This window comes from Camelus bactrianus, chromosome 11, assembly GCF_048773025.1.
Source record: "Camelus bactrianus isolate YW-2024 breed Bactrian camel chromosome 11, ASM4877302v1, whole genome shotgun sequence".
Lineage (NCBI taxonomy): Eukaryota > Metazoa > Chordata > Mammalia > Artiodactyla > Camelidae > Camelus > Camelus bactrianus.
The window spans coordinates 32,662,351-32,685,111 of record NC_133549.1 but is presented as its reverse complement, the minus strand read 5'-3'; the positions used below and the strand labels follow the sequence as shown (position 1 = coordinate 32,685,111).

At 37.8% G+C, this 22,761-nt stretch overlaps 1 protein-coding gene across 6 annotated transcripts in view; it reads right to left on the bottom strand.

Moving 5' to 3' along the window:
- GPAM (glycerol-3-phosphate acyltransferase, mitochondrial) overlaps positions 1-22,761 on the bottom strand; it is a 59,795-nt gene that overhangs the window by 16,913 nt on the left and 20,121 nt on the right. The window contains exons 1-11 of one of the 6 annotated variants that reach the window (XM_045506518.2): positions 18,287-18,378; positions 17,794-17,846; positions 16,402-16,532; positions 15,112-15,234; positions 12,833-12,906; positions 10,401-10,514; positions 8,497-8,643; positions 4,324-4,420; positions 3,525-3,661; positions 622-721; positions 120-332 (exon numbers count right to left, since the gene is read on the bottom strand). In XM_045506518.2, coding sequence (XP_045362474.1) covers positions 120-332; positions 622-721; positions 3,525-3,661; positions 4,324-4,420; positions 8,497-8,643; positions 10,401-10,514; positions 12,833-12,906; positions 15,112-15,234; positions 16,402-16,503 — 1,107 coding nt within the window. In that variant the 5' untranslated portion in view covers positions 16,504-16,532; positions 17,794-17,846; positions 18,287-18,378. The other 5 variants (XM_010969801.3, XM_010969803.3, XM_010969800.3 and 2 more) reach the window with 5 other exon arrangements.

Sequence of the window (22,761 nt, the reverse complement as noted above, 5' to 3'; positions counted from 1 at the left end):
GCGCTGCAGAACTAGACAGCGCCCAAATATCACTAACTAATTCCAAAAGCGCTTGTATAGTATCTAAAAGCAAAAGACCGACAAGGCAAAGATGACTTTCAAGTAAGCGGTCCTCTTACCAGCTGTTCTCCGTTGTAGTGACCTTCAATAATACGATCGTACGAGATCCCAACAGGTATTATTAAGATGTCGGGGATGGTATTGGCAGACAGAGTATCTACCACAACTGACAAAAGTCCTGCCCGAGCACAAGAGGTTTTTCCACTCCTGGAGCGTGTGCCTTCCAGAAAAATCTCCAAGAACTGCTGCTGCCGAAGTAGTTCGACTATATGCTGGGATATAAGGAGAAAGTAAAACATGAACTCAAGACCACCCAACTTAGCATAAGCTCAGCAATCTAAGAAAAATAAATCAGTAAAATCCAAATTATAACTTCATTACTGACAAAATATCTCACTCAAATTATTTTGGTGATGACAAAAAATCATCAAACCCATACCCAAGCAATAATCATTCAAATAATTACTCAGACAACTGTTTAAAATCACAGTCAAGATTCTTTCGCTTTCTACTGTGGTAACTACCGTAACAGCTTTAAGGATAATTAGACATCATACATACCCCATGGAGCAAAGCTCTATAGAGAATATCTTTCCGTCCATCTGGTGTCTCATCTAGCCTCCGCCGTATGAAAAATCCCCCAAGCTTATGGATCAAGGTACTATAAATTCAAGAATTTTTTCACAAAGGAAAAAGTCAGAGGAATACTCAAATTCCAAGTTACTTCAATACATGTGCCATTTGGATACAGATCACATGTGTTGTCTGAGCTGCTAACAGGAAAAATGTGGACATTTTTCCATATAACTGACATGTTTCAGTCATTTACATTATTCATCAGCCTTTAGCCTCTACTACATCTGTTTCAGGCCAAAAGGAATTTACAGGGTATATTGCCCTGCAAAAGTGCTTGTACAGATTTTAAGAGGATTATGAAATACTGCCGAATTTTAAAATCTTGTCCAGGATCTTAAGACAATGACCTTTTGACATCCCCAAATTTGCCTATGGCACGTTTAGTACAAGATGAATGTGATGTTACAAAAGCTCCTTTGGGGAAACTTTCTCAAGTAAGTATTTTTTAACAGAGTATCCTGGTGAGACAAGGATAATTTTATTAAACTAAAACCAAGTATAACCATCTTTCCAAAACATGAGATTAAAATGTGCTTCATATACACATAGAATAAGACAATTCTCACAACAACATGTCTCTTTCTACAACATTAATTAATTTTGATATGAGGCTGAAATTTTCTAGTATGTAAGCCAACCCTTCCAAACTCCTATTGTTTTGTAATAGAGTGATAGTAATATAAATATTAATATGTATTTTCAGTATCTTCTATAGTCAGCATGAGGAGGCCCCAGTACGATGTTCCCAGAGCTTAATGTCACTCTTTGAAAGTAAAACTCTGCTGAATAAATTCATAATAATTGAGCTAAACCATCCACAAAAATAACCCACCCTGAAAATTGGTTTGTGAATATACAGATCAGCATGTAAGAAAACTGCAGATGAGTAGGCAGGTCATCCAGAGCCTGCTGTGTCTGAAGGAATGAGAAGCTGAGCAGTGGCTGGCACAGAGGTCATGAAAAGGAAGCTGGATTATGAGAAATTAACAGCATTTACTAAGCACTTCCAAGAGATTCAAGTTGAGAACCCAACCTGCAGGGCAGGAGCACGTGAGCTGCTTTGGTTAGGAAGAGGCAAACTATCATGGGGCAAGGCCTCTCGAGAGCCCAGAGGGAACAGCCCTAAGGCTACGCTGAAGCACCTTTCTGATGACTTTCTAATGCACCTTTTCAGGTTCTTTATCATTGGGAAGAGGTACCCATGAGAGAAAACACAGATATTCTGATACATGGAAAAGCACATCTGCCCTGTAGGGCCATACACTGTGTTAGAGCTAGCTGTTTGGCCATATTCCCCATATTTTGTGAGCTTTTTGAAAACAAGGACTATGTACCTTGTTCACTCTTATCTAAAGCACAGCTGGGTATTGGCTGACTAAATCAGTCAATGGTTTCTCTTCAGACACTCACGTGAGCCAGGTTAGCTACAGAACTCTGAGCCAAGTGATTAGGAAAGAGCTCCTTGGACTGTAAGGCTGGGACCAGACCTCACAGTATGCATAGTAATGGCTGCCCTCCAACTGTACAAACTGCCAACATGCTTCCCTTCCAGTCACTCTCCAAATTCCTCCTCCTCTTACGCTCTGTACTCACAGAGTTGACCTTAGAGATGTTTTGTGCTTTGAAGTCTGAAACTTCAGTTTCCCAAACCAGCTAACCCTACCCCTTGTCAGTTATCAGCTCCACTACTACCCAGTACCCTGGTGTTATTACCTGAATCTTCCCTCCTCTCCTCCTTTGTTGAACCACATGTGGACCAGCACCTGGTTTTATTAAATTCAACTTGCTAAGTACTTTTCAAACCTACGCCCTCTTCTCCAAGAGCACTACTATACTTTTTACTTAAGCCTTCATTATCTTTTGTCTGAACTATTGCAACAGAGTCAGAATTGATCTAACTACCTCTAATCCAGAGGGACCTTTCAAAATGCAAATCTGAACATATTATTTCTCAGTTACGGGATACTCTCCAAGCTCCTGGCTTGGAAGTTGTTTTGACCTAGCTCTCACTATCTACGCAGTCACCACCTCCAGCCTCTGACCCTTCCCAGGGCACCCTACATTCTAACCCCATAGTCTAAGAATCATCTGTTATTTCCTGACCACATCATGCTTGCTTTTAAATCTCTCTGCCTTTTCACATACTATTTCCTCTCAATGAAATGCACCGCATTCTCCTGAAAACCTCTAAAATATCTTTCATGTTATATTGTAATTATGTTTCTAGCTGTACTAAATTATGAGGTCAAAGTAACAGGTATGATTCTTACTTACCTCTATACCATCACCACCCACCCACAACCACCCTGACCTGCCCTCCCTATTGCCAGGCCAGATACAGTAATTTGCTATCTTGTCTTTCTAATTGCCTTTCATCCACTTGATAAACACTGCTCATAAGGTTTAGGTATTCACAGTTCACCAAATATCCTATAGAAAGCACAGAAATAATGATAATCTCAATGCCTTTTTGTACTTTCCAGATTTTCCAAAATAAATGTGCATTACTTTTACAAAAAAAATTAAAAGCTAACGTCCTCATTACAATAACATGTATCAAAAAGTATAATTAAAAAATTCATAATATAATCTTCATACCTTAACTTTCAAAATAAGTTGATGTTACAAACAACTATATACAGACTAGATAAACAACAAGGTCCTACTGTATAGCACAGGGAACTATATTCAATAGCTTATAACAACCTATAATGAAAAACTATGAAAAAGAATATATATGTATAACTAAATCACTATGCTTTAAACCAGAAACTAACAACACAGTAAATCAACTATACTTCAATTCAAAAAAAGAAAGCTGATCTCACCTGAAGATGGGGAGGTTGAGATTATTGCCTGAAGCAATGTATGGTGCTTTGATGTTGTGGCAGAAGAGAATGAAAGTGAGCAGGAGATAGTCAATATGTGATCTATGAACTGGTAGAAATAGAAGCGGCAGATTCATCTAGCAAAAGGAAAAATGCCAAATTTAAACGTCAAATGGAAAGTACAATCACACTTTGCAACTTCATATTTGGTTAAAGTCACTCAAACACTAGCTAATTAGTGATTCAGTATTTAAGAACATTTTCCAGTAGTAAAAATTTTTATCAGTTTATTATTATCTAGCTAAAAAAACTACAACAACAACAAAGGGTCAGGGAAGGAGAAGAGCAAGTGAGAAGTCAAGTTGACTCTACTATGTATCTTTTGAGAGGAAGCCCTAAATCATATAAAAGAGTGTACATTTTGGAGAAAAGCTTGGTTTGGTTTCAAATCCTGGGAAAGTGACTTACTGGCCATGACTTGGGACAATTTCTTAATCTGTATGTGCCTTTATTTCCTCATTTATAAAATAGGGATTGTTGTACCTGATTTTCAGAGTTATTGCAAGGTAATTTACAAAAGGAATCTTGAACCTTGCTGGTAGGCCTTCCTTTACCCCACTTATCCTCCCCAAATACATAGCTACATAGTTATCTCACATGGGGGAAATCTGCCAAATGTGTGGGAAGTACAACAGTACACAAGAGAACATTTTCAAAGGAATTCCCAAATCATTCTGCAGATGTGGAGAAAACAGATTCACATCTGACAGACTGATGACAGATTCACATAAATTCTTACCTCAGTTGCAGCTTTAACCATCTCAAGCTGACCCTTGTGAATTTGAATATTCCAAAAGAAGCTGTTGAATAGTTTTAGCAGCACCCATCCAGTCAGTCTGAAAGAAAGTTTAAAATAATTTTAATGTATATGCACATATTTATATATATATAGATATATATATAAACATACATGGTTGCTATTTGTCTACTTAAACTTTTGAACCTACAACATAAGAAGTACTGTAATTGATTTCACGTATGAGCTCATGTGTGTACATGTGTACATCTGAACTGTGGACTTAAAAACCTGACTTTACATATATACTACTTACAGAAGCATCCATTTATTACGTACTCAAATCCTGTATTTCACTCTAATTGCATGTTTTATACTTCAGAAGCAAATGACCAAGTAAATATTTACCTAAGCAGACTAATCCCTCCACGGCATACAAACCACTCCCTTTAAGACATGGGCATGTGCAGACTCATCAAGAAAAAGAGAGGGCCCAAATAAGCAAATTTAGAAATGAAAAAGGAGACGTTACCACCAATACCACAGAAATACAAAGGATCGTATAAGAGTACTACAAACAACTGTATGCAAATAAAATGGACAACCTAGAAGAAATAGACAAATTCCTAGAAATGTACAATTTTCCAAGACTGAATCAAAAATAAATAGAAGATATGAACAGACTTATTAGCAGTAATAAAATTGAATCAGTAATTAAAAAAAAAAAAAACCTCCCAACAAACAAAAGTCCAGGATCAGATGGCTTCCCAGGTGAAGTCTACCAAACATTCACAGAAGAGTTAACACGTATTTTTCTCAAACCATTCCAAAAAGTTGCAGAGGAAGGAATGCTTCTGCATTCTGTTCATTCTACAAAGTCAGCATCACCCTGATACCAAAACCAAAGACATCACACACACAAAAAAAATCAAAGGCCAATATCACTGCTGAACACAGATGCAAAAATCCTCAACAAAATATTAGCAAATTGAATTTAACTATACACTAAAAGTATCATACACCATAATCAAGTGAAATTTATACCAGGATGCAAGGATGGTTCAACATCTGCAAATCAAGCAATGTGATACATCACATTAACAAACAGAAGAATAAAAATCATTTGATCATCTCAATAGGTGCAGAAAAAGCTCTTGACAAAATTCAACATCCATTTATGATAAGAACTCTCAATAAAGTGAATATAGAGGGAATACAAACACAAGAAAGGTCATATATGCCAAAACCACAGCTAACAGAATACTCAGTGGTGAAAAGCCAAAAGTATTTTATCTAAGATCAGGAACATGACAAGGATGCCCTCTCTCACCACTTTTATTCAACAGAGTATTGAAAGTCATAGTCACAGCAGTCAGACAAGGAAAAGAAATTCAAAGTGGAAAGGGAGAAGTGCAAATGTCACTGTTTGCAGATGACATGGTACTATAGTTAGAAAATCCTAAAGACGCCACCAAAAAAACTACGAGAACTCATCAATAAATTTGGTAAAGTTGTAGGATACAAAATTAATAAACAGAAGTCAGTTGCCTTTCTATACACTAAAAATGAACTATGAGAAGGGAAATTAAGCAAAAAATCCCATTTACAAATGCATCAGAAAGAATAAAATACCTAGGAGTAAATCTAGCTATGCACGTGAAACACTTGTCCTCGGAAAATTATAAGACACTCAGAAAAGAAACTGAAGATGATACAAGCAGACAAAAAGACATACAGTGTTCATGAACTGGAATAATTAATACTGTTAAAATGACCATACTACCCAAGGCAATCTACAGATTCAATGCAATCTCTATCAAAATAGCAATGACATTTTTCAGAGAACCAGAAAAAATAATTCTAAAATTTGTATGGAAACAAAAGGCCCCAAATAGTCAAAACAGTCTTAAGAAGAACAAAGGTGCAGTATTACACTCCATGATTTCAAACTATCCTACAAAGCTACAATCATCAAGACAGCATATACTGGCACAAAAACAGACACACAGATCAATGGGACAGAACTGAAAATCCAGAAATGAACCCACACTTATACGGGCAATTAATCTATGACAATGGAGGCAAGAATATACAATGGGAAAGAAAACGTCTCTTCGATAAATGGTGCTGGGAAAACTACACAGCTATATGCAAAAAAATCAAACTGGTCTACTCTCTCACACCATGCACAAAAATAAATTCAAAATGAGTTAAAGACTTTAAGATCTGAAACCATAAAAATTCTAGAAGAAAACATAGGCAGTACACAATCTGATATGAGTCTTAGTATTATTTTTTTAGACCTGTCTCTTCAGGCAAGGGAAACAAAAGCAAAAACAAACAAATGGGACTACATCAAATAAAAAAAAAATCACACTTTCAGAGTAAAGAAACTATCAACAAAATGAAAAGGTCACCTACTGAATGGGAGAAGATATTTGCCAAGGGTTTATCTGATAAGGAGTTAACACAAAAAATTCAAATACTCAACATCAAAAAACCAAACAATCCAATTTTTAAAAGGGCAGAGGATCTGAATAGATCTCTTTTTCCAAAGAAGACTTACTGATGGCCAACAGGTACATGAAAACGTGCTCAACATCACAAATCATCAAGGGAATGAAAATCAAAACCACAATGAGATATCATCCCCCACCTGTCAGAATGGCTACTATCAAAAAGACAACAAATAACAAGTGTTGGGGAGAATGTAGAGAAAAGGGAACTGTAGTACACTGTTGGTGGGAATGTAAACTGGTGCAGCCACTATGGAAAACAGTATGGAGATTCCTCAAAAAGTTAAAAATTGAACTAACATATGACCTAGCAATTCTACTCCTGGGTATGTATCTGAAAAACCCAAAAATACTAATTTGAAAAGACACACTTACCCCAATGTTCATAACAGCATTATTTCCAATTGCCAAGATATAGAAGCAACCTAATGCTCATCAATGGATAAATGGATACAGATGTAGTATGTATACACATATACCCACAAACACACAATTGAGTATTACTCAGCCATTAAAAAAAATCAAAATTTTGCCATTTGTGACAACATGGATGGACCTAGAGGGTATTATGCTAAGTGAAAAAGTCAGACATAGAAAGACAAATATTATATGATTTCACTTATATTTGGAATCTAAAATTCAAAACAAAAGAACAAACATAACAGAAACAGAGTTACAGATACAGAAAACAAACATAGTTGCTAAAGGAGAGGTGGGTGGAGAGGTAAGAAATAGGTGAGGAAGATTAAGAGGTACAAACTTCCAGTTGTTAAATAAATGAGTCACAAGTATGAACTTTACAGTGTGGGGAATATAGTCAATAATTATGTAATATCTTTGTACCTTGATAGAACATAACTAAACTTATATTGGTGATCATTTTGAAATGTACAGAAATATCGTATCACTAATACGTGTACCGGGAACTAACATAGTGTTGTAGGTCAATTACACTTAAAAAACAAACTCAGAAAAAGAGATCAGATTTGTAGTTACCAGAGGTGGGGGATGCGCGGAGGGGGGACTGGATGAAGGCAGTCAAAAGATACAAACTGCCAGTTATGAGATTAGTAAGTACTAGGGATATAATGTACTACATGATAAATATAATTAACACTGCTGTATGTTATATATGAAAATTGTTAAGAGTGTAACTTCTAAGAGTTCTCATCACAAGGGAAAAAAAATTTAATTCTGTATCTTTAATTTTGTATCTACATGAGATGATGAATGTTCACTAAGCTTACTGTGGTCATCATTTCATGATGTCTGTAAGTCAAACCACATGCTATACACCTTAAGCCTACACACCTTAAACTGATGCAGTGCTGTATGTCAATTATATCTCAATAAAACTGAAAGAAAAAAAAAAAAGGCATGAGCAAGTGAAATCTCACAACTAGTCTAGAGAGATGTCAGCAGTAATAACAATGACTGCTAACAGTTAACAGAGCATTTAAGGCACCCTGAAGCCTCCCAAGTGCTACTTCCAGGAAAGTTAAATAAGAATATAAAAAGGAGTTAGTTTTAACATCAGAATATGTTAAAACCTCTTTTGGACCAAAAGCATTGCTCTGGGAAAGGGAAGTCCAATGGTTCAGTCCTGACTGTCACAACAGGATGGCTCTTGTTGAAAGTTTTTTGCGTTGTCTTTTAATACCTGATCATTGAGGGTGAGATGGTGGCAACCATTTCCTGCAGGATCTTTCTGGCTCTCTTTCTCACTTTGTTGACGGCTTTTGATTGCTGCTGAGCGGACCCATCAGGGTTTAATTCAGCAGCCACTTCTCCAATAGCCTCTTGTACTCTGATTTGCAAATGGAAAGAAAGACAATGTAACTGGTTCTATGCTACATTCTGTATTAGTTTCTAAACCACAGGTATAAATCACAAAATAAATATACTTTCTCTTTTAAATGTGATAACACAAGAGAATAAGCTCAATTTAGAAGTGCTTTCTCTGGCTGTCTATTAAATACTAAGGATATTATATTCCTGAATTAGTTACTCTCTGAGGAAGCTAGAAGACAGACTTGAGAACTTAATTCAAATTCACTGGGCAACAACTAGTGAATTTGAATGTTCCAGTTATGCTGTAAGGGATATAGTTACACTCCGGCAGAAAGGAAAAAAAGGAAGAGTATCAATCCCTTTAGGCATATTAATTCAGAGGTATCCAAAGCCCACTGCCAAAGAAATGTGTGATTTTTCTTCTGAAGACCAAACTTATTATTCATTCACATTGTGGCTCTATTAGTGGAACTATTTGTAAAACTCTCTAGGAGAGATCAAAGAAGGACATAAAAATTTATAAGTGGTTTCCAAATCAAACCAGTAATTTTAAAAAGGCCCAGCTCAAGATTTAAATAGCACAGACCAGTAAGCAGTGAGGTAAAAGGGAAGATTTAATCCAGTCTTATAAATATTCCACATGACTTAGGGAAGAATGCATGAGGTTTAAACCTCCTTAAATCGCTTCTAACATCCTAGTTACTAGTCAAAATATCTGAATGGAATGAAACATACTTCAGGGGTTTTATCTAGAAAACAGAATATACAATAAACCAAGGGAGTTCCAAATAATTGTGTTTTCTCCCACTGTTGCTGATTTTAGACTAGTGTACAGCAAAACTCCAGAGCCCCATCATTCATTAATACAAAAACACTAATTCCACAGGACACTTGACACACCATCCCTAAGCCTATTCCTTGAGTAGCATTTATTTCAATACAGCCAGGAATGTTTTCACAAGTGATTCATGTAATTATTATATCTACATTACCAACTATTCACTCGTTCATTCAGTAACTATTTATTGAGTACCTACTATGTGCCACTACCATTCAGTCCTTAACAACCACACCATTGGGCCTGCATTTCTAAGCCTCTTTCAATCCACTCTAGTCTCCAGCTCACCAAATCCCCATCCCTAATCAGGAAGATGCCTAACACAGGCCACAACAATGAGGTGGAAGAGAGACTGACCTTCACCCAAACTGCCACAGTCTAAAGGCTTAACTTCATCATAATTTATCTCCCCACTCCATCTGAATTCAGGTCAGCCTCTCTCATTTGTAAGCAAGATCCTCTGAGGGCAAGGATAATGTCTTATTCTCCTAAAATTTCTAATAATGACTTTCTAATACAAGAATTTGTGCCTAGGTGCTTAATAATTGTTTGACAGAAATATCAAACTTGCCTCTCTTCTGGCTATAAAATAGGAAACACCCCCAAATATTCCTACTACAGAAAACTTAACAGAGAACTCTAGAAACATATGCATCTCTGAACTCCAACTTGCCTTTCATATATTAGAAGCCCATTCAATTATTAATGCATAGAAAAGACTGCTATTCCCACAAGGCACTGCTCATCAAAACTGTCTGTTCTCTTGCCTTTCCTTGGTTTCTCCTGGGGCTTCACATCTAACATTTGGAAACACAGACACCTCTTGAGACAGAGTCCCAGGGAAACTAAAGGTTAATCAAGGAAATTACTTCTCCACTCCCACTCTTGCCGCCCATCCCGGCCTGTCCCCTTCACAACAGCATCCCTGCTCTTACCTACTGCTGTTCAGTACATTTTCAGTCACATTGGTGGCAAACATGCCTCTATGGACATCTCGCTCTTGAATGAAAAGCACATAAGAAAGACGTCTTGCAAGCCATCCTCGGTGCCTGCAATGTGAAAATGACTTAGCAGAGAAGGACTCTAGGAATACCTAAAACAAGTTGCTTAAATATACAGTGGTATCCCTCCTGTATGAACAAACCCTTACTTCATCTATTCTGGAGATTCAGGTTCTCCTACAGCAAACTCGCCTTAGCAAGTAGTTCCAGATGCTTTGCAGACAATTTTATTTCTCATTTCTTTCATGTACTCTCAGGTAAAATTGAAACTTATAATTTGTGCATTAATGCTTGAATAGTGTTACTTTGCAAATTAATTATCCAAATATAAAAATGAAAGAAAACCGTTTTATTAATACCATAAAAAAAAGTATGTTGAGTGCTATACATAAGGCACACAGCTATGGACTATGAAAAATTATTTGGAAGTCTCTTCCTACTGTGAAGGGCTAATTAGTTCTTGTTGTTACAGTAGTTTTTCTAAGGTGTTCGCTGACATCTCAAATTGGCAAGGCTGACCAGTTGAGAGAAGTCGAGGATAAATGGACAGTGGTCTGAATATTTGTACTCTGGGCTTATGAAGCCAGAAGTTCCTACTGGTTTGTTGTTGTTGTTGTTGTTGTTGTCATTGTTATTGTTTTTAACACAGTCAATATATCTAAGGGATAGGACATGTTCCCACCAGAGACAGACAGCAACTATGTGTCATTTGGATGAAGGTTAAGAACAGGGATCTCAGAATAAGAATGCTACAAATTTCATTATGCAAATGATTTGAAACCACCTGTAATGATTATATAATGCCTCATTATCATTTTCTCCATAATGACAGTCATATAGAAAGTGGAAAATTTTGATCCTAAATTAATTCTGAAAAGGCCCAAAAAGCCTTTGATTGAGGAAAAGTAATTTGAAGAACTGTTTATGAATCACAGGTTTCTTCTTCTCTCCTTCCTGACATTCTTTTTCTTCCTCCTTTCCTTTGTCTCATTTCTCTGAAAACTTGGCCCAGTATGTTAAGTGTTTAATTCTAAACTCTTGCATCAGTGAACATTTTCAAAATTATTACTGGAATGTACAAAATCCAAACTCTTGATGAAATCCCTTTGCAACTGACTGAGAACAGCATGTGTGTGTGTGTGTGTGTGTGTGTGTGTGTGTGTAAAAATGTTTAGTTCTTGCTTCATCAACACATAAAAGAGCTAAATAACCAACTCAACTGCACAGTGGCTCATTACACTGAATAGTTGCATACTGCCTAGTCAGTATAACACATGCTAAAAAAAAAAGAGTGTGTGTTAGTATATGTACATTTCATAAGCTTTTTTTTCCTTAACTGCCTCCAACAGAGGACAACACATGAACTTCTTGGTTTGTCTGTAAAATAACTACTTACTCAATGGAATCCTTTTCCTTAGCATCTTAATCATATTAACCAAAGGAGAAAAAAATTTCTCTTCTGGCCTTCAAACTTAAGAGAGCAAGAGACACAGGGTGTAGCATGGGAACTGGAAAAACATGTGCCTTGACTTTAGTTCTATTAAAAAAAATTTTAACACATACATACAAGTATTGTCATACTCATTTATAATCTCATGATCAAAATACAAGCAGTAACATCAAAAAGACTTAAAATTTAGTATCTGACCTCTTCGATCAGTTTTTCACAGAATTTCACGTATTTCTTATCACCTGAGCCTACTACTTACCTGCTCCAGGCATTTACTCTTAGAATTATGAGGGCTAGGAGCATGGTTGGCTGCCTTTTCTCTCCTGCCTCGCAGACTTTCACCCTCCTTCCTTATCCTCTAACCTAGATTCACATAGAACAAAGCCTCTTTTCTCTCATGATGCCCAAAAGCCCATCCCCATATGTCTGGAATTTGGAAGTAAGAATTCTAAGAAAAGTCTTAAGCTAATCATAAGTGAAAGAACATTTGCTCAGTAGAGGAAAAAAATCTTCTAAAACTCTATAGATTAGGCAGATTTCAAAGAGTCATATTTCAAAGAGTCATACTTTAAAGTATTAAATAATAATAGATCATAAGACATTCAAACCTACACCTCTTCTCAGACAAATCTTTATCACACTTTGGCACATTTCAGATGCAACATCAATATATGAATAAGTTAGAGAAAGCTGTAAGTGATATCCACACTCTCATGAAAATATTTAGTACATAATTACAGCAGTGATATAGTAACAGGTGTCTCAGATTCCAATTTTTAGATAAAGCCTCTTATGTCAGAAGTTAATATTCTATTAACTCTGAAAAACATAAAGAGATTCATCTTGAAGTGTGTTAATTGGTTATTATAGAGTTTTTCTTTTGAGACGCATTAGAAGTGTAAAAAATTTTTTTTACCTTGTGTGAGTTTCATTGATATAAATAACATTCCGCAAACCCAAAGACGGGATACTGGAGTTGAAAAATTTATCCTACAGAAAACAAAGTAAACATAGATATAAATATATAACTATATTACTGGTGAAGGACTCATTACCAGTTCTTGAGGACTTCTATAATTCAAGCATAAAGTTTGGCATTGCTTCAAAAATCTAGGAGATGAAGAAAAAAATGTTTTACTGAAAAGTACTTTTTAGTCTTCAAAGACAGTCACAAACCCGAAACTAATCCTCAGCACTGTGTAAAGTGAGTACTGCCTCCCTCTTTCCTGCCCACCTCTCCACCCCCCAACAGAAAATAATTAAAGTCACAGACAGCTTAAGTCACTGACAGGAATACTGGAGGTTTCAGTGTTTCTAAAATAGAAAAATAGTATGCTGAGTACCACACAGTTATTGTTAGATTACTGTATTTCCCAATAATTCTGACACATAAGAAATATGATCCCCATTTCATAGATAGGAAAACTGAGGCTGGCAGAAGTTTAGGATTCAATCCTAGACCTTGCTTCAAAGAGTGTGGTCTTTCTATTCCCCTAAAATGACTGTCGACTTAATGAGAAAACAAGGCTAACGGTCACCCTCTTTACAGGTAATTTTGAATGATAATTAAGAAATAGCTCTGCTAAAAAGAGAAAGTTCATAACTTTAACAACATGGGCAAAAATGTAAACTTGCCACAAGTAAATGCTGAGAAAGCACATTGTACCCTCAACAAAAGATGTAAAAATACTTAAATGACATCACTTTAGAGAAAAGGAAAATAGGGTTTCAGAGGAAAGGTAGCAAATGTCAAAAAAATTCTATAGTTTTATTTTCAATAAAATATGTTTATTTTAAATAAACATGGAAGATTTTAAGACCAAATTCAGCTCCATCAGGTACCACATTTAGGCAAAAAACAATTATCTGTTATACTACCTGTTATAATATTCACCTATCCCCAAACCAAACCATCACCACCACCAAATTATTTCCTATACCCTCTCCTTAGAGTTAAGGTATTGTTCTGGTCTCTTAAGCATTCAAAATTAGAATTAGATGAGATGCCAGATCTAAAAAGAAAAGCCACATGATCTTCTATTTAAATCTTTATTTCTACTGGCCTATTAATCTGAACTGGCCTTACTCCTAGACTAGAAATTTCCATGATCCTTCACCTCTACCAAATTTCTGCAACAAGGCACTTGTGATTTAAGAGAAACGATATTTATATCAGGACATTCTTGAGCAGACATGAATATTTAACATAAACTCCTTGGGTAGCACACAAATCTCTCCCAGGTTTGTAAATCCTTTATATCAAACTCAGAATTCTACTTCCTGCCCCCTAACTCCAAGTAGAAAATTCACACGGCACAGTTAGCTCTCCACAAAAGTTATAAGGAAACTTTATAAATGGCAGGGTTAATACATGGCACTTAAATGTTAGAATTTCTACGTCCTGCTAACTGGCTCATCCCAGAGAGAGGTTAGCATCCAGGTATACCTTTTAAAAGATAACTCTACTGTCTGAGAGCACAGCCACAGTGGATTCTACATTCCTGTGCTAACTCATCCCTCTGGCAAAATGCCATCAGAAACACACCTTTTATCCAGTCGACTCTTCTCAAATACTACACTACAATGTGGAATATTCTACATGGCTTGAGTTTTTTCGCCAAAATACAAACAACAAACCCATACACACTCTTTCTCAAATGTTCCTCCTAACATTTTAGTGGCCATCCTTCACCATCACTGAGATTACCCCTCCACCCCATGCCCTATCCCCACAATGGACACTTAGCAAGAGGGAGAGCAGGGCAAAGCCACAGCTTTAATTTCTTATTCCGTCCTGCTCTTGCTCCCTCTCTGACTCATCTCGCTAGGATTTTAATGTTGAGTGCTAAAGTTCAACATCTAGAAGTTACATGAAGGTTTCCACCAACTCTTTGGAAGAGTTATCTGAAAGTAAGATCTACTCTCCCCGGAAAATCATACTAAAATTTAAAAAACAAAAACAAATTGCTGGCATCAACTATTAGACCAATATTTGGTGAACAAATGAGTGGAAAGAAAATCGAGTCAACATCTTTACTTGGAATATTTGATTTATAAATATGGGACTAAGTTCCACAAATGAATGAAGTCCATTGAGACTACACAACAATAAAATTCACACAAAGTTGGAAAGCTGTATCATATATTTCACTGTTTATTAAAGGCCAACAAAGGTGTTAGAGGCAACATTCTTACCCAGCTCTGGGGAGTACAGGAGTAACAACATCTTCCCACAAATGGCCTTTTCCGGCTCATCAGGCTTTCTTTCCACTTTAAGGTTGCAGATCTGAAGACAGTCGGTCTGAAACCACACTCACCCTAATAAATACAGAAAAATAGTGTCTGAATGGCAAGAGAATTACACTTGTCTACCTGATCTCTAAAATGAAGCTATTTCAGATAAGAGAGAAACTTATGACATATTTTCCTCTTGTCTGCATGTATTTCTGAGTGATTTTCATTCAAGGTACTCCCTCCACGACAACACTTGGAACAAAGCTTGGAACAATAAGCAGAAGTTGAGCACCTAAGAATAGTAATAGCTGGCAACACTCAAAGCAGCATACCAAAGTTTAAAAACTAAGTTGTAAAAGGCCAGGCAGCCTTCTGACAGTAGCAAGATAAATAAAATCAGACTCCTGGATCCCTACACTAATAATTTCATCTCACTCCCTCTTAAATCACACACTCCCACAAAAGACCTACAAAGGCCTTACAGAGTAAGCAAGTTGTTACGATGCAGCTGAAAATATTTTACTTTAAATGAAAAACAAGGTAAACTTATATAACATTCCTTTATCCTAACAAGAGAGTTTAAAAGCCGGAACTAAAATTATAGCCGTATTATCCAATTAGTGTCAAACTCTGTTCTTCTGTTCTAAACAATTTTCTCTTAACTTTGAGTTCATCAGTTACTCCAATCTCACTGATGTAACATTCTCAAAAACGAAAAAGAAACATAAAAAACTACCCAAAACCTCAACATCAATTTTTATCTAAAGCAGATAATTTTCAAGAAATATTTAAAACACGCCATGTTATATTGCATATGGAAAACAAAACCACAAAAAAATGCATGGCCTTTGGATTGGGATTCATACTAAAATTTCCCATTTTTAATTTCTGAAGTAAAGTTGATTTGCATTACAAAATTCACACTTGTTAAATGTAATTATGGAAAGAAAGAAATCTCTTTATAATAACATCAGCCAAAACAACTAATAGAGTTTTTTTTCTACGCAAAAGCGTTTTGCTTTTTAACATAATCTGTACAAGTTTCCTACCCACAATCTTTCCAATAGTGTAACATCATCAGAATTTTTAAATATTAGGCCGAATAAACATACCTTCTAATACCTGGAGGCAGCTTCTGTAGCTATTTTAACCTCTATTTGAATTTATTGCTTCCAGTGTTTCCACCTTCATAAACAACATTGACACGAACATCTTTAGGCTGAAGGCTTTTAACTCATATCTCAAACTTACCCATTCCTCATTTACATGCTTGCATCGACCAATACTGTATTCAGAGGAACTTGGCAAATAAGAAACATCTATCGTGCCAAGGGTCAGTGCAGATTCATCCATGTCACAAAGTGTACCTCCCAGATCATGCGCTATAAAAAATAAATTCCATTTATGTTAATGAGGGATCCAGAGAGTAAGTACTAGAACTCAAAATTCTAATTTCTATGTTATTTTGCCCCATAATAGGATGTCAAATGAACTACAAGAGGATGTCCACCATGTTTAGTCAAAGTGTGAAAACAAACTTTGGTGTGTATATATGAATTCAAGCTATCTTGATTTAAAATAAATAAATAAACATTTGTTTCTTTATGTTTCCTGAACCAAACAGCTACGAATTTGCAAGAGTAAATAACAGCTTATTTCAGATACATGACAAAGAATTATTTCACCTGTCCGAATAATTGCATAGTTCTTAGGAGGATGAAGACACACATTTATTAAATATAAGTTACATGTATGCACACAAGCAGATAATTTTGAAAAATGTGCTGGGAATTTTGGGTCATATATACTATGCAATGTAACATGGGTAAAGGCAATGACGGCACCTCTAAACTTCCCCACTTAAACTGAGTTAAGCTCTTAATTTTCTTGTGCTGCCTTAAATGAAATGATATTTGCACTTTTAATACATTCACGAAGTTCTAAAACAAAAGTGCGCTGTTCAGAAATATCTGATTTATAAGTTTTCATATCTTTTCAATAAGCCTCTTCCTACCCTAAGAAAAAATGTTCACTAAAGAAAATAGCTATTAACCTAAAATATAAGAATCTTCTAACATAATTCTCAAGTTATTTTCTCTTTTGGCTATTTCTCACTCGGCCTTAAATTAGTCCTTTAAAATCTTGAAAGGTCATATCCAGGTCAACACTGTTCCCTGGAAGGCAGATCCTGATTTCTTTACTATCCCCATATGGGTTTACTGCGGTAACTGTTATTCTCAGCATAACTATATACATCCTTACAATTTTACGTAAGTAACCATCTAACATAATAGGCGAGGGGAGAGAATCGTAAAGCAACGTACCTGGCATGAAAGCTTGTACTAAAAAACTCAGCTATTAGTTTCAGGTGCAGAATGTGGCTACAACAAGGGGAGCCCGTTGCTGCCGGGGAAAATGAAGACCGGGCTGGCCCCAGTGATGGCGGGAGGACAGGAGGGGAAGAGTCTTGGCGCAAACTGAAGCCCACGCTTCGCTGCTCCCTCCCCACGTTTGTCCAAGGTCAAGAAGTTTAAAAAAAAAAAAATCCTGGAGGCTCCAGGCTATGGGCCCATAGGAGTCACAAAGGCAAGAGAGCCAGTTCTGAAGCCAAGCATATCTGAGTTCGAATCCCCCACTGCTTACCATCTATGTGACTTTGCACAAGTTGGTTAACTTCTTCGCTTTGGTTTCCCCATCTGGAAAATGGGCATGATATGCTAACTCTTACCTCCTGGGTTTCTGGGAGGACGGGATAATACATGTAAGGCGCCTGGCACAGTGTCTGAAACACAGTGAGTGCTCAATCCAATCAATGGTCATCTGTCATCGGATTGTCTCCAGCACCAGCTGCTCTCTGAGCACCCCTGCTGCCTCAACGCCAAAGCCAATGCCCACACGTCCCCCTCGGGTGCGCAGGATTCTGAGCCCACAGGAACTTCCCGTCCGCCCAGGGGAAGCCCGGCCGCAGCCCGGTCGCCCAGGCAGAGAACAAGCCCGATCCCTCTGCCCGCACGAGCCGGGCCCATCTCTCAGGTAGAACCTTGGAGCTCGAGGGAGGGGACCGGGGCGGGGGGAGCAGACCGCCCGACAGCTGGCGGAAGTCGCGCCGGGTCCGGCCGAGAGGGCGACCACGCACCTGTCCCGGCGCTCCCGGCACGAGCAGCCTCGCGCAGCCCGCTCCCGCCCTCGCCGCTCACACCCGCGGCTCCTCCGGCTTCAGCTCTGCAGCTGCCCGCACTTCAAGTCTCCGCCGGAGCTGCTGCGCGTCGCGCCCTGATGACGCAACGGGCGCCGGGAGTGACGTGCACAGCCGCGAGCCGGCCAGTTGCTGGCGGGCTACGGCGAGGGCCCCGGGGCCTGAGGGGTCGGTGTCCTGGAACACCGCGTGGATCTGAGAGTAGAAGTTGTGCCCACCGACGTGTTTTTGTGTCCAAGCATGGCGTGTGGGGCCTAAGCGCGCGGTGATTCTGCCTGGCGCAGTCCTGTGAGAGTGTGTGTGTGTGTGTGTGTGTGTGTACACCTAAGTGTGCTTCGTGTGAACGCTGCTCATCGGGAAGTTTGCATCTCCGCCAGGCTCTCCTGGGAGGGTGCACGCGAGCAGTCTGGGTTTACCTGTATAGGTGTGAGCTGTCTTTTTGGGGGATTCATAAGAATGCAGATTTTATTAGGTATGAGGGAGGTGGGGATTGGGAATGGCCTTGTTATATAATTTTGCGAACAGTGGCCGAGTGCCTTTTCCTAAAGGCAGAAAAATGAGGAATTAAAAGAGAAACAAGTAAGGCTTGGAAGAGCCTGACTCCAAATAACCTTGTGTTTAGCTGTTGAAACAAAATAACCAGGGGCACAAAGGGTTTCTTTCACAATATTTGTCATGCCATTAACAAGGCCAGTGGTTATCACACAAAGGGTTTCTTTCACAATATTTGTCATGCCATTAACAAGGCCAGTGGTTATCAAGGGATTAGCAACTTCGAAGGAAAAAGATAAACTTTAACGTACATTTGAGCAACAAGCATTAGGTATGAACTAGCAGCTGGGAATACAAAGATCGTTTAAGCATAGTCCCAGCCGTCACACCTCTGCCACCAGTCCTCATCTCTGCACTCATGAACCCTAACCCTCTCTTCAAATCGGTCTCCACCCCTGTCCACCCATCGAAAACCATCGAGAGCTCCCCCACAGTCTGAATGCCTGGCATGTAAGGCCTCACACATAGGCCTCTGCTTTCCCCACTATTCTCCATCAGGAGTCCCTTACTCCCAAATTGCTCCTAAGCAAACCATGGACACTTACACTTCTGACTGTGCTCACAGCACCCTCCCCTAAATCCCATAGTCCTTTCCTGAACTAGTCTCTAACCCTTCCCTAATCTCTCCAGCCTCCCATAATCACACTGTCCTGTGAAATCTCACAGATTTACTGTGGCACCACGCCTTGTGTCTATATCAATTTGTGTCATTCTTCCACAAGATGATGAACTCAACATCAATGCCTCAGTTTTGCCCCAGTTTCTTAGGTAACACTACAATGCATTGTCATAGTAAGCATTCAGTAAATACTTGTTGAAGCTGAGGAATAAGAAGACAAAGAGTTTCTTCTCTTGCACTTTCTACTTCTGTTTATAAATCCATCCAAAAACAATTCAAAACAGTAGGATGGTTATTCATTAAAAAAAAGATTTTGACGGGGGTGGGAAGGGATAAACTGGGAGTTCAAGATTTGCAGATACTGACTGGTATGTATAAAATAAACAAGTTTATACTTGTTTATTTATATATTATATATAGCACAAGGAAATATACTCAATATCTTGTGGTGACTTATGGTGAAAAAGAATGAAAATGAATGTATGTATGTCAATGTATGACTGAAGCATTGTGCTGTACACCAGAAATTGACACAACATTGTAAACTGACTATACCTCAATAAAAAGAAAAAAGATTTTAAGCTTCTTTATTCAACCCACACACACACCTTAGCTCCAAGCACTTAGCTCCTAAGTACTCAAGACCTATGTCGACTAGAATAAGATGAATTCTTATCCCAAAATATCATTAAATCATTAAATTTGTGTACAAATTACTGGTCCCTGACAGAGAAAGAGGGCAGAGAGAGAGAGAGAGAGAAAGAAAGGAAGAAAGGAAGAAAGAAAGAAAGAAAAAAAGAAAGGGAGGGAAAAGAGAAAGTAGAGGGAAGTCACAGGATTGGAAGTCTGCTGAAGAGAAAGTAATGAGAAATGAAGAGCATCATAGGAATTAAAACGTAAGCTAGAGGGAGAAATTAGATTGTCTTACATAAAGTTCATTTGTAGGCAACTCTTCTGTAACACCCATTGCACAAGAGTTTACTGTGTGTGCAGGAGATGTGGATTGCAATGCACGGGGTGGGGATGGGGGGGTGTTTCAGGTTACTCAATGAGAATTGTTTTGGAAACAAGTGACGCCCTTGGCAATCTGTTTTATCAACAGAACCACAATAATTTGTAGTAATGCAGATCCAGTCTAGCCAGCCATGATGGAGCAACAAGGACTGAATTTACTTTCCTGCTAAGACAACAACAATTACAACAAACAAAACACAAGCAAAATAAATAAAGCAAGCAGCAGTGCAGGACAGTGGGACAGTGGTCCATAAGGGAAAGGAAACAGATGAGGTAAGCACGAAGAGTGTCTCAGGCACTAAGAGTGCCTAGAGAAAGTTGCTGGTGCAGAGTTGGGTAACCCAGGAAGAGCTAGGCAGACTTCCTGAGTTAAGGAGATAGAGCTGGGAGACCAGGAGGCCAAAGTAGCTAGAGTTGGAAGTACCAGAGAGGAGAAAGCTATACAGAAAGAGAGGGAGCCCTGGAGACCTGCAGAAGGTCTTGCTCAGTCTCCAGCTGATTAGCGCATCAGTAGGAGGCTGTTACCCAAGGCCAGGGAAAGGACCACCTATACAGAGAGAGAACAATCACCAAAGATTGTACAGGGTAGGGAAATGTTCCTGTTCCCACAGACAGAGTGACAGGTTACCCAGTGAACATACAGAATCAGGAATAGGGCCTGGTCCTGGCACCCAGATGGGAAAACCTCATTAATTTGCAATTCAAAAAGTCTTACCTCAGTAGTAGGGTAAAATTAACCCAAGTTAGGTTGTCCTACCTAACAAATCTTAAAAAGCAGCCCCCAAAGTATCAAACTTCCCAAGAAAAATATGTCCCAAAACAAAGCACAAAAACACTTATAGGAAATCAAACGTATCTGATACCCAGCAAGGAAAAATTTACAATGTCTGTCTTCCAATCAGAAATTATCAGACATGCAAAAAGAAGCAGGAAAGAATGAACAATAATGAGAAAAAATAATCGATTGAAAGAGTCCCAGAAATGACGGAGATGATAGAATTAGTAAATAAGGACACAAAAAATAATCATACCTATATTCTGTAAGTCCAAGAAAGTAGAGGAAAGATTGAGTATGTAAGGAGAGATGTGAAAAACCTAAAAAACGACCCAAACCAAACATTTAGAGATTATAAAACCATTGTCTGAGATTTTTAACACACATACACCACTTGTATGAGACTAAAGGCAATTTAGATATTACTGAAAATATTGTAATAGAAACTAACCAAAATGAAACACAGGGGAAAAAAGTAAGCACTGGAATATAAATGAATAAAGTACCAGTGAGCTTAATAAAAATGCGATTGGAATCCCTGAAGAAAAGGAGAAATATCAGAAAAACATATATGAAGAAATTATGGCTGAAAACTTTACAAATTTGATGAAAATATAAATTCACAAATCCGAGAAGCTCAACAGACTCTAAGTAGAAACATGAAGAAAACTATACCAAGGAACAGGTCAGTTAATTGCTTACAACCAGTGATAAAGTGAAAATTTTAAAAGCAGAGAGAGAGGAAAAAAAAGATACATCATGGTGCAGAGGAACAAAGATAAGAATATCAGCAGATTTCTCATTAGAATTATGCAAGTCAGAAGAGAGTGAAGCAGCATCTTTAAAGTTCTCTAATCAAAAACTGTAAATCTAGGACTCTTTCCCCAAACATATATATTTCAAACACAAGACAAAATAAAGACATACCGACATACGAAAGCTGAAAGAATTCACCACCAGCAACACTTACTACAAGAAGTGTTCAATGAAACTCCTTCAGATAGAAAGAAAATACAACCAGATGGAAATTTGATTCTACATAAAGGAACTAAGAGCTCAAGAAATCATAAACATGAAGGTCAATAATTTTTTTCTTTTCAAAACTCTTTTAAAAGATAACTGCTTAATGCAAGCAAGAAAAACAATGTTTTGGGGGCATTATAACAGATGTAGAAACAAAATGTATGACAACAGTACAGCATCCAGAAAGGGGAAATATTCTGTTGTTGTAATATTCTTATAGAAGCATAAAGTGGTATGATATACTTGAAGGTATAAAAAGTTAAAGATGTGTACTCTAACTCTTAAAGCAATTGCTGTAAAAGCAAACCAAAGAGTTATATTCAAAATGTAGAATAGATAAACAAGATTACACTGTATAGCACAGGGAAATATATAGAAGACCTTGTGGTAGCTCACAGCGAAAAAAAAATGAGACAATGAATATATGTATGT